The following is a 17,258-nucleotide window of genomic DNA, read 5'->3' on the forward strand; positions in this document are numbered from 1 at the left end:
GTTACTAGCAACTGCATGGACGAGGGGTGGGGGGCTTGTATCATGTGGATGCTCCGACAGTGTTGTTGTCATTACTTAGAATTCCTCATGGGGGTGGCGGAAACTACACACTATAGCTTTAAGAATTAGGAGCAGTGGACAGCTATATATACAGTATCCAGGGAGAACCTTGGGGTTCAGTGTCTTGCTCAGGGACATGTTGACATGTGGTGGGAAGAGCCTGGGATCGAACTGCCATTCTTGTGCGTGAAGGGACAACCACTTTACCTTAGAGCCACAGCCACCCACAAGTAGAAAGTTATCAATAAGAAAGCTTCTTGCTTATTTCTTGTTTGTTTGCTGGCTGGTGTATTTATCATCAGTGGATCTGGTCCTGCACACAGCCAATGAGCATCAGAAAGATGAGGTGCACTGAAATCTAACTAGAGGATGCCTGTGTTTGCCTGTGCACCTTTAATAGATCTTTTTCACAGCAGACATTTTGACTTGTCATATTAGAAAAAGCACAGCTGAAATTGATAACCTTAACGATAGCTCAATTCCATCAAGTGTCCCAGTAAGCTATTTCAGTGAGTCAGCATACACAATACCAGGGCCTCTCCTAAGTGGAATGCAGCCATCATTAATGGTTTTGAATACACCTGTGCTTTTCCTACTATGACATGTCAACATGTCTGCCGTGAAAAAGGTCTATCTTTAAAAAGAAAACCAGCTGGGATCAGAGAGACAACATAGCTCATATCTTGGGCTCTAAAGAAAATTATGCATTATGTTTCTTTATTTCAATTATTATGTGCAACTGTAAATGCAAAAATATGTCCAATGCCACTGATAAACTTAAAGGCCATGTTAATTTTCTAGATAATGTTGATTTAAGAAGAGGGAATTATGACCAAAGATCACATAGCAACGTATGACTGATAGGATTGTTACAGAACATGTTAAATAATCTGACTAGAACAGTTTTTTCCCTCTCTGATTTATTAGTATCTGGAGAAAAAAATGAATTGTCTACTTACACAGGATGACTTTGCTTTTTGTCCTTAAACTGCAAGGACAAGACAAGGACATGTATTGGTCATCATCAAAGCTTTATGTGTATTATCATTGTTGTTAAATTAAGTACAACAGGTTTCTGAGACTTTTCAGTTATTTCTTGTGATATCTCTGTGAATTGTTTATATGTGATGTAGACAAATGTGGTTGGCAGTAATGATAGGCATCTCCTACTCCAGTACATTATAGTTGGTTGGGTAACTAGAGCTTACTAGCATGTCTGGAATGTTGTTTTTTTAAATATATATAGTTAATTATAAACCACCATGAGCGAATCGGGCACAGAATTGTTTATTTTTACGGCCTCAAAATGCAGTTATCTTGAATACACATTTACGAGGATTACCCATAGACTGTATATTGGATTACCCAAACACAAGGAATGAGTCTGCACATTACGAGGATCATATGAACGCACCAGCAGTCATCCCTGTTTACGCCTTTTTTGGATGAACGTTACTAGCTAGATCTCATAAAATCTGGATGGGTGTTAACTACATAGACATAAGCGAAGCCGCCATATTGCTTACACCGTTTACACATTAAACCACTTCTGATAGCTATATATCTATGGCTACTGTACCCATAGAGAAGGCTAGCTAGCAGCTAGCTGGTTAACCGTAGTTCATAACAGCGTTAACATTAACGTTACATAACTTTGGGTCGTGTCCCACCAGGGAAATAGCGGCCTAGAGGAGCCAACGCATAAGTTAGCTACCACTGTAGGCACTGTGACATTAGTACGACACACTGACCTGTCAAACTTAAACAAGAGAGCGAAAGCTGCTGCAGTGACTTTGCATAATTGTTTTTCTTCCGAAGGGGCTGTGTCAGTAACGTTACGCGACTGGTTTCATCATCGTGCCCTGTGAGTAAAACTAGCAAGCTAGTTAACGTTACATGTTGCTCGTGTAGCTAGCTAATGTTAGAATGTGCGCAGCTATCTAGCTAACGCTACTTATTTGTTAAAGGGTAAAGCCACTCAGATTAACCACTGTCTGTCCAGCCAGAGGTGTTCAGGTAGCTCTGGCTTGGGCCTAGTTTAAGTAGCTAACATTGTTTATTTTGCCCTTTAGTAACTATCGTTAGATAGCAGGAGGTAATTAGGTCAGCCATGATAGCCAAATCAATTAATACATTTCAGGTGGTTTAAGAAGATTGATTTCTACAGTAGTAGGCAGCACTGGCGGACACATTCGCTAGTAAATGACCGGCTTTGCTAATGCTAACAGTGACGTTGAAGTTATGACATGTTTTAACGCTAAACGGCCTCTTCTGTTGCTACTGCTTTCTGTCAGCCACTCACTCTGTCCTCAGTACACTGTGTTAACTTTATGCTTATTTTCAGGATTTTGAGCCAAAGGAAGTTATGTCCTGTCCATGCACTTCGGCTGCCAGGTTGTTCCTAAACACTGCCCACAGAGGTAAGAATGGGCAAGTAACGTTAACGTTACACCCCTTGCTAAAGCTGCATGACATTGTGCTACTTGTTTGTGAAGTAGCTAGGTCTGCAGCTAACGCAGACCGCTGTTACAGTCAGTCACGTAATGTCAACAGCAGGTGGAAAAGTCACTGAAATTGTTCAGTAACGTTAACGTTAGGTGTAGGAAAGCTGTAGTTGGTACATCGCCCAGCCTGTCCTAGAGTTGTACAGCTGTGACTTGGCTTCTAGAGTAATACCACATAAAGCAAACATAGTGCAAGCATAGTGTTATGTAGCAATAGCTAAGCTAATTTGTTACATCAACCAGAGACCTTCACACTTGCATAATGACAAAAACACACAAACAGCTAGAGCACATATAAATACTATGGACTTTAACAATGGACGCTAACAATTATTTTCATTATCAATTAATGTGCACATTTTCCCCCTGATTAACAGATCAATGTATTAGTATTTTAAGTGTAACAAAATTGTGATAAATGGCCATCACAGTTCATCAGAGCCCAAGGTGACATCTCATTTTGTCCTACCAGTCCACAGCCCAAAGATATTCCATTTTCTATCATATATGACAAATAAAATAGGCAAATGATCACATTAGAGAAGCTGCAGAAAATGTTTGGTATTTTTGCTTCAAAAATTTATGAAATGATTAATCGAATATTAAAATATGTGCAGATACATTTTCTATTAATTGACCAATGGCTTAATCAACTTTTTTGGAATTGTTATTATTTTGCTATTTACTTGTTGCCTAATTATTATTCAGGGTAATGTATGTTGTATAGGTATTCAGAATAATTTAAAATAACATGATCATTGTAATTCATTTAAAATGTATGTTCACAAACCACAATGTTGTTAGGAATCAAAAGGGATTTTGTTGTTACAGGATTGTCCTGCTCCCGGATCCAGTTATTTTCTCTGAGTCGTCAAGGGTCTCGGGAAACTCATTTACCTCCCCAGGTACGAGTGAGGTCGTTTTCAGAGACTGCTGTCTGCTATGCCGCTAAGGATGGGACAACAAAGGACAGTGGAAGTGATGGTGGAAAGGTAATCTCTGAGGATAAATCTCATTTATAGCTCTCTTCTATGATACTAGTACTACTCTGTAAATAGAGGAGATGGTAGTAATCTGATATGTGCTGACGCCGTCGTATTTACACAGAAAAACCTCAGTGAGGGGAAGAGACTCTCTGGCTCCGGAGGATCAGGCAAGGGGGGAAGCCAGCTACGCTGCCCTAAATGTGGAGATCCCTGCACCCATGTAGAGACCTTTGTATGTGAGTAAACTTCTTAATATTCAACTACCACTTACCAAGGCATATGATCTGATGTGCATTTTAGGTGCAAAGTTTAAGAGGAGTAGGTGTAAAGGAATATGTCTGTCACAGATGTTTTAAGTTTTAACACAAAAGTGCACACTAAAAGAAGAAAATCAAATGTATAGGAAAGGTTACAAGAGAGATTCTGTCTCCAGAATATGTAACATGGCATTATACAGTGAATACTCGGCATTGTTAGTGCTAGAAGAAATATGGTTAACGTTGTTTAATACCACGTAACATGGATGAGGAGGACAAAAAAACATAGCCCTAAAGTACAGCAACGTACCTCAGCAAATTCTCATTTTTATCCCTAATTCTGTGTTGAAATGTGTTTTTTTTTTTTTTTTTTTTTTGTTATTTTAACAAAGCATTAAACCAACTTAAATTTTTTTTGTGGTACAGACTGTATTGGTGGACTAAAATAACTGAAATAACATTTTACACTACAAACAACCACAAAAAGCAATTTCCTGCCACTGTTTGTCAAAGACCTGCAAGTAAACGCTGAGGGATTGGTTTCCTTGTTGTCATCAACTGAGTTTATAAGATGCTGCTTAGAAGTGTTTGATTGTTAGATGTTGTAAACAAAACCTCTTAAACAATCAGATGCACTGTTCCTGCACTGGTTTCTTTTCTAACTTCTGAAACTGTCTGACATTGTAAAGTTTGTGTCAGTGACTGGACTGCTCACCATGAGTCACACAAGTGTCCACCCTCATTGGAAATAAAATCACCCTCCACCGTTTTCATTTTAACTTCCCTTTTTTTTTTTTTAATGCTTACTTGCTTTTACATTGTCTCTGGAATAAACTTAACAAGTTAAGAGGTTTGTGGTGTACCGTTCATATGCTGTTTATTGTAATATCCATCATGTTCTCTTGTAGCCCACAGAGCCAAGGTTGATATTGGTTTAATACTTTAATCTAAAATGTACATTTTTACATAGAATTGAAACTGAATAATACAGAAAACTCACAGACTAAGCAGAACATTAGTAGATAGTGAAATTACAATCCATTGTGTCCGTCTGCTAATGCACAAACAATCTCCGGTTTGGCTCTAGTTGTTTTTCACCTCCATGATGCATACAAGCAGCAATGTGTTGTCATCTGACAGTAACCAAGTGTCCTCTAGCAGTGACAATTCAGCTTCTAGATGTCACATTGAAGTGCATTGTAAAGAGAGAAATAAAAAACAAATGTACTATGTGAGGTAATGCTGGGCAATATGTGTACCAGACATTTATCCTGTTGCATCATGTAGATTAAGCAGCAGGTTTCCCTGTAGGTCATGGCCAGCAGCAGACCAGTTTTGGCCAAATATTCCATTTCAGCACAATGAGCAAACCTTTCATTCTAAACTGAGTTATTTTTGGTTTGATTGTCAGTCAGCTTAATGACATGCAACCTTGAAACATTGTTAAACTGTAACTGTCTCAAACGTGTCTTTCAACCAGGTTGGGAAATGTTTTAGTATTAAATGTGTTGTATGTTGTTCTTTTGTAGCATCAACACGGTTTGTCAAATGTGAGAAATGCCATCACTTTTTCGTGGTTCTGTCTGAAACGGACTCTAAGAAGGGACTAAACAAAGAGCCAGAATCTGCTGCGGAGGCAGTGAAACTGGCTTTTGCACAGAAACCTCCCCCTCCCCCCAAGAAGGTGAGAAATTGAAGCAGGAAGAGAAAATATGCTTTTAAAGGACTCTCATTTAAGTTGAACATATTTTGTTGTATTAGTCAGTCTGTTATACTGTTATGAAATGTAAACTTCTTTTTCCCCCAGATATATGCTTACCTCGACAAGTACGTTGTTGGCCAGTCTTATGCAAAAAAGGTGTTAGCAGTTGCTGTGTACAATCACTACAAGCGCATCTATAACAACATCCCTGCTGGCAGTCGACAGCAGGTGGAGGTGGAAAAACAGCCGTCTCTAACACCTCGTGGTCAGTATTACTGTTGTCTATAGATATTGCTTTATTCTGCTGCTTATTGGTGTAACTCCTTCAGTTTTACATTAGACAACTCTGTCTTTGGTATGCTTTTTTAGATTAATTTAAACTAGGGATGTCCCGATCAGGTTTTTTTGCCCTTGAGTCCGAGTCATTTGATTTTGGGTACCTACCGATACCGAGTCCCGATCCGATACTTCTATAATATTTAAATTTTATAATACCTCCAGACCGCAGACATACTCGCGCTTTCTGCTTCAAGCTGCTTCCGTGTTCTACTTTGCCGGCATTTAACCAATAGCGTCTCTGCAACAAAGTGATGTCATGCTGCACGCGTTGCTGTTTCTGTGTGGAGTCAAAAGGGTCTAACTCTGTGCCACCGCATAACTATAGATGTGTTAAAAAATAATAAGAAAATATCTATCTATCTATCTATCTATCTATCTATCTATCTAGATCGGGAGGTAACTTCCGATTGAGTCTGAAACCACGTGATCGGGCCCGATTTCTGATCACGTGATCGGATCTGGACATCCCTTATTTAAACCATTATGTACATAATCCACATGTATTAATCAGGTTTCCACTGCATTTACTTGCATAATCAATTTACTGTTGCTTTTCCACCTGTAAACCTGACCATCACTGTAGTCTGTAAATACTGTAGTCCATAAAAAAGCAAATGGAAGTTTTGAAAGACTCTAAACTATTTTCTTGTCTAAGATTAAAAGCTCCCAAGGTAAAGAAAATATTGTTATTTTGCCAATCAATTGACTTTGACAAAAGGCCCTCTGTATCTTCTGTGTTTGGACAAAAGCTATTTTACTCCTACATTGCTGAGCTTTGACCTACTGTTGGGCCCCATTTTTGTTGTCATTCTATACCAGGCCGAGAGCAGAGACAGACGGGAAATATGGGAGAGTGTGAGGGAGAATGGCATGTAGCAGGACCTGTAATTTAAAACTGAAGAGTTAAATGCTACCGTTTGGGTTCTGAATTTGTTTCTGGGATTGATCACACTATTTCAAGAAAACCAAAACAGGCTGTTTCATTTAAGCTCCTGATAAAGTAAACCCATAGGAGATGCAATCATGCAAGATTACAGTAGTAATCTTTAGCAGGAACAATTTGTTGACATGCAAGTGCTGAAACAAATCAGTTGCAGTTGTTCAAGTTGTCACATTAAAGCAATAAGATTTCTTTTACACGTTAAGATGTTGCCTAATCAAGAGCCATTTACTCATAAAATCTAAACAAATAATTGATAAGAGGTTGCAGCTGTGGCCTTTAATTATAACTTGTCTTAAATCATAGTATCAGCATTATTTGGCATTTGTTCAATACAATAATTATCACACAACTGTATGAATGATTTTGCAGGACTGTAGTCATAATGTCATAATGGTAATGATTAATGATAATCTTAATTTGAGTACTTTCATCCTCTCCCTGTAGAGCTAGAGATGAGAAGACGAGAGGATGAGTACAGGTTCACAAGTAAGTGATTAGTCCTCCTCACTGTTATCTTTATCAGAGGCCACTTTAAAAAGTCATAACACTAAAACAACATTTTCTTTCATGAGTTGCACAAATGCCAAAATGTACAGACCTCTGACTCCTCAGTTAGAGCTTTGTTCTGCGATTTCCAGGTAGATATTTCTATTAATGTGCTTATAGTCATGCTCAACCTAAATAATTAGATTATACAATGATTAATCAGTACACCAGATGATGCAGTTTATATTATTTGAGGAAATACAGCTCCAGTTATTAGACTAGTGACTACCGATTTACAGTGTCTACAAATTAGCTACAGAAACAGAAGCAACAAGATTTCTGTATGCTTAATGCGGACAATAAGATAAGGTAACGCAGTAACCCACATTCACATCTGTACTTTGGCTTTTTTCAGTCCAGCTCACCTCACTCAGTAACTCCACACTGGCACAGACTAGGGCACGCATATTTTTAGCCTGCACATGGAAATGTTTCTATGCACAGTTTGACACATACACTATCAATGAATGGTCTGTTTTATATACAATTCCTAGAGAAGTTCTTACTTTTCAGTCACAAAGCTTACCCCTGTGGCTTTGCTTATTGTTGCAGAACTGCTGCAGATTGCGGGGATCAGTCCTCATGGAAATGCTCTGGGGGCATCGTCCATGCAGCAACAGGCGAGCCAGCAGGCACCTCAGGAGAAGAGGGGCGGGGAGGTCCTGGACTCCACACACACTGAAATTAAACTGGAGAAGAGCAACATCATACTACTAGGTCCAACTGGCTCAGGTTTGTGTTGTCAACATTGTCCTAAATTGTAATATTGCACAGTAACACTCAGATCATTAGGATTTACACTAAATATGCAGTTTATTTGTAAATTCAAAATCAATTTAATTTGTCTGGCCAAACTATAATTTTTCACAGGAAAAACATTGTTGGCACAGACACTGGCACGTTGTCTGGATGTTCCCTTTGCAATATGCGATTGCACCACGCTAACTCAAGCTGGATACGTGGGAGAAGACATCGAGTCAGTTATTGCCAAACTGCTGCAAGATGCCAACTACTCAGTGGAGAAAGCACAGCAAGGTGGGCAGAGGGACTAACTTTGGGTGTAGTTTCCCATGCTAAAAATCATACCATATGTTTTTTTTTTGTTTAACACAAGAATCAAAACAAGTTGCAGCAACTGTGAATAACACAAAACATTTACTCTGTTCTGTCCTTCACCATACCATTTTTTTTTAAATTATTTTTAATCAAAGATAGACAAATCACATCTGATAGGGCTTTGAAGATTTGAGTAATGTTTTCTCACATTTTTATGGGCATTTTGAAATCAGTAAAATTGGTGTACAGTTGATTTTGTTGGAAGTATTAAAAATATATAGCTGACAGAAAACATAAAAAGGTATATGTAAATATGAAGCACAAACCCAGAGTTTAAGACCAGCCACAAACTAACTTTAGTCATATGAACATCATGACACAGTGACAAAAAGGCCTCTTTCCACCATTAGTAAACATACACTAAGACAGTAGGACAACCTGTTTGATAGCAGCAAACAGTTGATTATTTATTATCACCCTGTTATACGTTATAAATGACGGAGCTATATTTACATCATTCACACATATATACCAAGATCATTTTGCCAACAACAAAATGTAAAGTTGTGACTGATGTAATATAAACTCTATAAAACAATGCCATAACAATCTTACTACTTTACCCATGTAAAAATGTAATTTGTTTTGTTTACTTTGTTTAACAATTACTGCATTATTCAGCTACAACCTGTTTAAATGTGCACATTTATATCACATTTCAAATTTCCATTCCCTCCATGGGTAAGGAATGTGTAATTGGCTTGATCTAGTTGGACATGTTAGCAGGAAGAGGAAAGAAGCAGGAAGAAGTTAAAAAAAACAAACTGGGATTAACAAAAGTAAACATCAGTGTCATTTTTACAAGGGTGATTTTTCCACTACCCTGCAGCTGTTGAGACTCAGGAGTGTTTCCTCACATTAGACTTTTTTAACATGATTAAAAGTGAATGATGTGTAGTGTAAGATGAAGTGAAGTAAACGATAACAGTTTATTAGAGACGGGGACTGTCTCATGTAATTGCGAGAAGTGAAATTTAGGCCGTCTTGGCTCCAACTTTGTTTTTCATGTGCAGGTATTGTGTTTCTGGACGAGGTTGATAAGATTGGCAGTGTGCCTGGAATCCATCAGCTGAGAGATGTAGGAGGAGAGGGAGTCCAGCAGGTCAGTATTCAACCTGAGTTGCACTAAATAAAACTTCAATGCAGTTTGTTTGATAGACACTAATCTCAGAATACATCTTAGAAATACGCAGCAGATTTATTATTTACTTTCACTGGTTTCCTCTTGTTTTTTTTTAAAGTGCATCTGTAAAGAAAGGATGAGTTATTTTACAATATAGTGTAAATACAACAGCTGCTATGAAACCCAGTTAATAATTACCTAAGCAGTATTACAGCTTATAACATTCTAAACAGCAGAAATATTAGGGATCAGTTTATACCATTATAATTTAAATATTTAGCTAGAAAAACTGCTAAATCTGCTCAAGATAGTTTTGTTTAACTACAGAAATAGTTGTCATGACTATTCCTCAGAAAAAGAAGAGTACACAAACCAAACTCTTTAGTGCTGACAGACTGAAGAATCAGCATGAACAAACTTAAATAACTCATTGGATAGAAACCAAGCCCCTTTTTTACAATGTTGCATTTACAATGTACTGGGTTCATTCAAATTAATATTTGATATTGTCAACATGCTGTTTCATAGTAGTTAGAAAGTACTGATAAAAACATACTGAAAAAGCTTAATTCCAGAAATAGTATGTTATATTTTCTCTTCAGAGCAGTACATAAACAGCATAGTTTTTCAGCTTAGCCTAAACATTTTCCTGAGCCTTATAACCCTAAATTTACCTGCACCATGCACAAATATCTATTTTGTCAGCACTTCTTGCATTAGAGCTTAGATCGGCCCAAAAAATCAAGCCCGAACCTGCCCGAGCACGTTGCGTCCGAGACCGGCCCGGCCCGACACATTAACTGTAATTATGAGGCCGAGCCGATTTAAACCCGACACTTTTTTAATACGTGGGCCGTTATAGCTGACGTTCTCAACTACAATTCAGAGTTGTTTGAACTGCAGAAATCTGTTTAGAATAATACAACAAGGACAAAGCCTGTAAACTGCGCTGTTTGTTTATTCAGAATGGAACGGATCGCAAATGGATCTGAATGAAGAAACGTAAAAAAAAGAAACAATGAGCCCGACCGTTACATAAGCTAACTAAGTACACAAAGATCTCACCAAAAATAAAAACTTAGGACTTATGTCACAACACACTTCACACCGGCAGTAACTTAACATTATGTTAACTCTAGCTATTAGGCTATGTTTAGACGGAAACGATCTGAAGAGAAAACGCAAAAGTGGCGCTGCGTTCTCACTTTTTATTCCGCGTTTAGACGAGCGTTTTGGGGGGGAAATCTGCGTGCATATGGTGACGCAAAAATGTGTGAAATTCGATGTAGTATGCACACTAGGTGGTAGTGTGAAGCACTGCCACACAACACCACCAAGTCTGCGCGCCTGCGTAGAACCTTCCTTCTACTTCTCTCCCTGGTAGCGCGAAGCGAACAGCTGGCAATTTTGTCTGGACAGACGAGGAGGTGGAGTTATTGCTCCAAACAATGCACACATGCGACACACACACACATGCTGCACATGGCACACACACATGCAGCGCACACACGGCACACTCACACATGCAACACACACGCAACACACACACACACACGCGACACACACACACACACACACACACACACACACACACACACACACACGCACACACACTCGCACAGTGCGTTTTTACCCTTTAGACGGGTGGAGCATTTTTAAGATTTTCACTCTGGAGGGTGGTTTCACTTTTTTGTGTTTTTTTTTAAACCCCAAAAACGCCGTAACCGTCTAAACGAAAGGCACATATGATAAAATATTTTTACATTTTCACCCGTGAGCATATTTGTGTAAACAGGTCCTCAGTTGGCTAAATAAGGAAACATGGACACAACTATCACCCATCCATAACGTTAGCAGATGACTGCAACTGATTCAGCACATTACCTCTGTCTTTTTCACGTTTTTCCTCCTCCTCTTTACTTCTTATTCGACCCTGGATTCCTGAGAGATCGCGGCCTTTTTTTTGACAGAGCTGGTTTATGAACCAGATATTAATTACGGTCCGTGTCACTCATTTCTGATAACTCGCCTGCCCTCTTCCCCCATAATGAGCACAGGTAACGAGCAGCAGGGTTGTTATGCCGGGGACAACCAAGAAAATAGGTCCTTTTTAAATAGGTGGTTTAATTCTGTTTTCTTGGCTTCTTTTGTAAAATTACTAAATAATAGCATGAAAACGGTATTATATAAAAATATTAAATAATAGTTGAACACATTTTCCTTATGTTTTATTTTATTATCTTTTAACTATTCCTCACTCATTTGGGCCGTTTGCCTATATTGCCTTATGCCACGGGCCGGCCCTCTGTCTTATATTAGTTGACCTAAACTTGTGTTATGGACATTTTTTCCTTTCCCTCTGTCAGGGCTTGCTTAAACTCTTGGAGGGCACAGTCGTCAATGTTCCTGAGAAAAACTCCAGGAAACTGAGAGGAGAAACGCTGCAGGTAGACACAACAAACATTCTGTTTGTTGCGTCCGGTGCCTTCAACGGACTCGACAGAATCATCAGCAGAAGAAAGAATGAAAAGGTAAATTTAACACTGCTCATATGTACCGACTGTCAGCAGACATTTAGCCAAAGCTCCTGTTTGTCATCTTTTCTGCCTTTTTAACTTGATCCTCATTTGACAACTCTTTAGTATTTGGGTTTTGGAACTCCCTCCAACCTGGGGAAAGGGCGCCGTGCAGCGGCTGCTGCAGACCTGGCCAACACCAGCGGTGAGACGGACACTGTGGCAGAGATTGAGGAGAAGGACAGACTGCTGAAGCACGTTGAGGCCAGGGACCTGATTGAGTTTGGAATGATCCCAGAGTTTGTTGGTCGACTTCCTGTGGTCGTTCCTCTGCACAGCCTGGATGAAGAAACGCTAGTCCGAATCTTGACTGAACCACGCAATGCTGTGGTGCCCCAGTACCAGGCTCTGTTCAGCATGGACAAAGTAAGGGCTCTGATATAGTGGGTACTACAGTAGTGTTTAGCCAGGTTCAGACAGGCGACAGCACTGTGTTGAACAAACACTGCCCCATTTATTCATTTGGGACATAATGAAAACTTGTAGACCAGACCAGTATACCAGGGTTGGTGTATATATTTATATTCTAAAGTATTACCCAGGCGTCCATCCTTTATACACCTTCAGGTAATTTGGACCTCACTTTACCATTTTCCTTCATTTGAATGAGACCACTGCTTTACCTCAGTGAGGGTTCCAAGAAGGGGGCTTCAATGCAGCGTCATCTAGTCAAATACCTGCAAATGCACATTCTGGGTAGATTACTTTGTAATGTGAAATATATATACAGTATTTGTGCTGGTACATAGTTTATTGTCTCACTGGTACTTGAAAGGCAGCCCCTTTTTCTATCAGATCTACAGGAAAAGAAATGTTAGGAATGAATCTAACAAGAGGTGTCTATTTGTTTATACCTGAACGACTGGATATTTAGAATTGAAATTAATCTGTAATGTTTTTGTTTCAGTGTGAACTCAATGTGACTCCGGATGCCTTGAGGGCCATAGCCAGGATGGCCCTGGAGAGAAAAACTGGAGCTCGTGGGCTCAGATCCATAATGGTATGTGATTTATTTTTTTCTTTTGCCAAGGGTATCAAACTTAATTTTTTTGTAATGTTGATGAAACACAAGAATTAAACATGTCCTCGTTTTAAATAGGAAAAGCTCCTTCTAGAGCCCATGTTTGAGGTGCCACACTCTGACATCATGGCTGTTGAGCTGAACAAAGACATTGTCCTAGGAAAATCACAACCCAGATATATCAGGTCAGTATCTCTCCGCTCACAGGACATGGCTACATGTGTCATGTTGGAGATCAGATTCCTTCAGACCAGGGGCCTGTTTCACAAAACCAAGATAAGGGATTAAGCCGGGATTTATCAGTTATCCTGGATGATTTAAGCCTTGACTCGGTTTCACGAAAGTGGAGGCACATAAATCACCATGGAGATTTATTCTGTGCAGCTAGCCTGCTCCCGACCAGGCTAACGGCCAGGATTTATTAATCCTGGAGCCTTTTCTGATCACCCAGCAGTGGTTTTACCCTATTGTTATCAGCCTGGATTAAAATACAACAGGTGCATATTGCTGTTCATTTAAGTACAGTTATTATTTAAAGTTGTGACCATAATTGTTTTTAATAATTATTCATGTGACAGTCATTGTTACTGTTATATTTCTGTATGCAGACTGCTGTTCATATTGTTGTTAGAAGTTTGATGAATATATTACTGCAGTTGTTGAGATAATTAGAAAAGGCTGATAACATTTCAAATGTGTTTTAAATGAAGTCTGTTACTAAGGGCAACACATACAATGCTGTACATTTCTATAGTTGACTAATGCACCTTGAATTATTTTAGTTGATACATTTGTTTTGATTCTTTAACAATAAGGATCATGCTCCACTTCCATGTGCATGGTATTTGGCATTCTTAGCACACAAATTGTGTTGTCCAGTAAACTGGGACTATAATTTGGGAGGATTGTACAATTTAAAGAACATATCCTAATTGTACAATCCTCCCAAATTATAGTCTTAGTTCACTGGACCAGTAACTATCTAGTGATGTAGGCTACTGTACATTCATGTAACAACAGTGGAGAGGACACCCCAATGGTTTTTGACCTTATGTTTTGCTGGGGGGGGGAAATAACTGATGAATATACTCTGTTCCATTCATGTTTACAGTGTGCATGGGATTATCACTTAATTATCTTTATAGTTTCTAGATTTTAGAGTCCAATTTCTTCAGTGTCTTTATTTTCTATGTCCACAAGGGAGCAAGGCATATAATATGTAGAGAAGAAACTCGTCCTCTATAAAAAAAAACGCGAGAAAAAGCGTGGCAGATAATAGCGCACCGACTGAATGATAGTCTAAAAATATACATTTATGAACTACTGCTCTTAACTGAAACCATTCAATGAGTCCCTTGTCATTTGCAAAAGCAAACAGCTGTACACTTAGCATTAAAAGCGAGCAGTGGAAGTTAATATGACTTAGGAAATTTATATTTTAGCCCATGAGAGAGAGGGAGGAACAGAGTGAAAGAGAGATATTTACGCATCATACTCTAGCATTGTAGAAAATTGATCTTCATGGTAAATTTCCTGAGTAACATTATCTTCTGCTTACTTTTAAGGCAAATAGTACAACTGTTCATTTGTGCAAATGATTAGTAACCTAATCCTTGAATGGATTGATTGACGGTTTCAGTTCAGAGCAGTGGTCAGTAAATGTATATATTTAGGCTACGCATTCAGTCGGTCCGTGATCGTCTGCTACGCTTTCTCTCACTGTTTCATTACAGCGGCCGTGTTTCTTTTCTTTTTATACAAAAAAATGTGTTTCACATCATCATACTTCCACAAGAAGCTGCTGCTCACTCTGTATAAAGTATGTACAATGCGTATTCTCCATTTTGGCATCAGTAAATCTGTGATCGACCTCGCGGTCTTTTGAGGAAAGCCGTGGACGCGCATCTATCTGAATTACTTCAGCCTGGCTCGACCTAGTCGCTCCTCCTCAGCCTGGCTTGGCCTTCGTGAAACGCACCAAGCCAGGATGCACAGATTAGACTAGGTCAAGCCTCGCTTTATCAGTTATCCTGGATTTATATATTCTGCTTTTGTGAAACAGGCCCCAGCTCAGTCTCCAATGTTGTGTAGTTTGAAACCTAATCTGGAGTTTCCATTTGAATTTCAGAGCTCCAGCCAAGGAGTCTACAGAAGAGGAATACGACTCGGGCATTGAGGAAGAGAACTGGCCTCGGCAGGCGGACGCTGCTAACAACTGAACCATGTCGCTAATTTCACCCAAAGACAGTCTCTGAAATCTTTAGATCACTATGAACGTCTGGATCACAACTCTGGGTTTTACTCTAGCCCCTGACAAACTGTGGACCCTATAGTCGAGGTAATGATGGCTGGTGGTTTCCACTGAAGAGTGTTTTCTCAATGAACAAGTTAAGAGAGTAACAACCTTTGGTCCCGTGCATCAGATGTTAATTCTCTAGCGGTGCACTCACAGGGTGGACCTTTTATAAAATATTTCAATCTCTGGGGATTGTTAACATTTTTATCTATATAAAGATAATGCAATTGTATTCATGAAATTATTTGTAGCTAGTTTATTTGTTTTCTCTTTTTTTGTGGTGATGGGCTGTATTGGCAAGGGAAGCAAATGGATATTATGGGATCCTACTGACACTTGAAAAGAAGTGGAGCTGAGGAAGTGTAGATGTGACCATGTCAAGTGATGCCTGATATCATAAGGCCATAATATTCCAAGAGCACATGACTATTTTGATGTTCTTTACCACCATTGTGATAATGGTGTTCACAGTCAAACTTGGCTGTAACTGTTGAGCTACGCTGCATTTATAAACAGTTTGTATGACATGACCTCTAATTAAAGTTCACAAAAACACATTGTGAAGTGTAACGCACCTGCACACTAAACAGAGAAGGTGAAAAATGATGGTAACCTTTTTAAACAACCAGAATGGTTATTTTTCAGTGTTTTTCTTCCTCTTGTAGCCCACTCTTTAGGGAATGTATCTGTTTCTCCCAGACCTCTTTATGACAGAACTGGATCAGAAGACAGAGCAGGATTAGCAGGTCCGCCAGGTAACTTTGAAGTGTTAATGAGGTATCCTCTGAAGTTTTGTAGTAGATATCCTCCAACTTAGAGTACATGAATGAATCCTGTTTTAAAATCTGACATTCAAGCTTCATTGTACGGATTCAAATCCTAATTTGACAGAATCTTTTTCACAGTAGGCTGGATGCCGCTCCCAACCCGCTTTGTCAGACACCCCTAAGCACAACATACCTATTTTTACTTTCTTTGTGTGCCCCAGCGTTATAAACTAAACCTCACCGGTAGTGATATAATATCCTGTTACTAAATGGTATCTCAATACACACGTCTGTAATCAAGCCTAAATGCTCTCTGACTGAACCACGCTGCTATACTCTTTAAAATGCTGTTTGTGCTATAAAATAAGATTAAACTAGATCTGTTCTTCCTTTGCTTTTAAGTTTCCTTTTCTTTCAGTTAAATTTAAAAACTGCTTTTCTGTTTTCAGAGGTCTGTTACAGAACCTGTAAGCCCCCCACGTTTGTGAATCTTAAATGTATTGTGATTGTTTAAAATATATAAATAAAATGTAAATCTCTGTACAGAATTTGAATCGTTTTTTATCTTTAAACTTGTCTGCAAACCAGGAAGTACACTTTAAATGAATTTGATTGCCAGTCAGTGTGTCAAAATGTTTCTCAAACATTCTCAACACATAAGAAAAATAATGAAACAGGAAATTAATTTGATAGACATACACACTGCTGCCATGTCCCTTTATGTAATCAGCTAATCTCTGGAAAGTATGGCGCTGTTCTTTCTTACCTCAGCATTGCCTAATCCCCCCCCAAATCCTGATTGAAATTACAAAGTCACACAGTCTGAAACGTGGCTTTGAATATAGATGAAAAATTATTAAAGATTTAGTAAAAAATGATATCTTGCATTGTTAATGTATTAATAGTTAAACAATCAGAAATATATTATTTAGTATTACTCTGGTATATATTTATATGTATATAGGTTTAAATACTATTTGTACTTGTGCAGGTAGGATTACAAAAGAGGTGTCTGGGGTAGT

At 38.8% G+C, this 17,258-nt stretch overlaps 1 protein-coding gene across 4 annotated transcripts; it reads left to right on the forward strand.

Moving 5' to 3' along the window:
• Window positions 1–1,544: 1,544 nt before the first annotated feature.
• clpxb (caseinolytic mitochondrial matrix peptidase chaperone subunit Xb) lies at window positions 1,545–16,779 on the forward strand. Of its 4 annotated transcripts, XM_036002811.1 has the most exons (16): window positions 1,546–1,894; window positions 2,104–2,111; window positions 2,404–2,480; window positions 3,396–3,556; window positions 3,672–3,786; window positions 5,337–5,491; window positions 5,615–5,774; window positions 7,236–7,277; window positions 7,890–8,069; window positions 8,208–8,372; window positions 9,467–9,555; window positions 11,943–12,107; window positions 12,219–12,518; window positions 13,060–13,152; window positions 13,252–13,358; window positions 15,302–16,779. In XM_036002811.1, the coding sequence occupies exons 3-16, from the start codon at window positions 2,426–2,428 to the stop codon at window positions 15,390–15,392; spliced, it is 1,878 nt and encodes a 625-aa protein (XP_035858704.1). In that variant the 5' UTR covers window positions 1,546–1,894; window positions 2,104–2,111; window positions 2,404–2,425; the 3' UTR covers window positions 15,393–16,779. The 4 variants fall into 4 exon arrangements, with proteins under 4 accessions (XP_031138831.1, XP_035858704.1, XP_031138829.1 ...); XM_031282969.2 differs by lacking the exon at window positions 2,104–2,111 and having other exon boundaries at window positions 1,546–1,924; window positions 2,405–2,480; XM_031282970.1 differs by lacking the exons at window positions 1,546–1,894; window positions 2,104–2,111 and adding an exon at window positions 2,010–2,028 and having other exon boundaries at window positions 2,405–2,480.
• Window positions 16,780–17,258: the final 479 nt, after the last annotated feature.

Source organism: Sander lucioperca, chromosome 7, assembly GCF_008315115.2.
Source record: "Sander lucioperca isolate FBNREF2018 chromosome 7, SLUC_FBN_1.2, whole genome shotgun sequence".
Taxonomy (NCBI): Eukaryota; Metazoa; Chordata; class Actinopteri; order Perciformes; family Percidae; genus Sander; species Sander lucioperca.

Bases quoted from the DNA above. Each gene is read 5' to 3' on its own strand.
- clpxb (XM_031282969.2), top strand. From the start codon at position 2,426: ATGTCCTGTCCATGCACTTCGGCTGCCAGGTTGTTCCTAAACACTGCC. The intron at 12,519-13,059 runs GTAAGGGCTCTG...TTTTTGTTTCAG, and splicing joins CTCTGTTCAGCATGGACAAA to TGTGAACTCAATGTGACTCC. The intron at 13,153-13,251 runs GTATGTGATTTA...CGTTTTAAATAG, and splicing joins GTGGGCTCAGATCCATAATG to GAAAAGCTCCTTCTAGAGCC.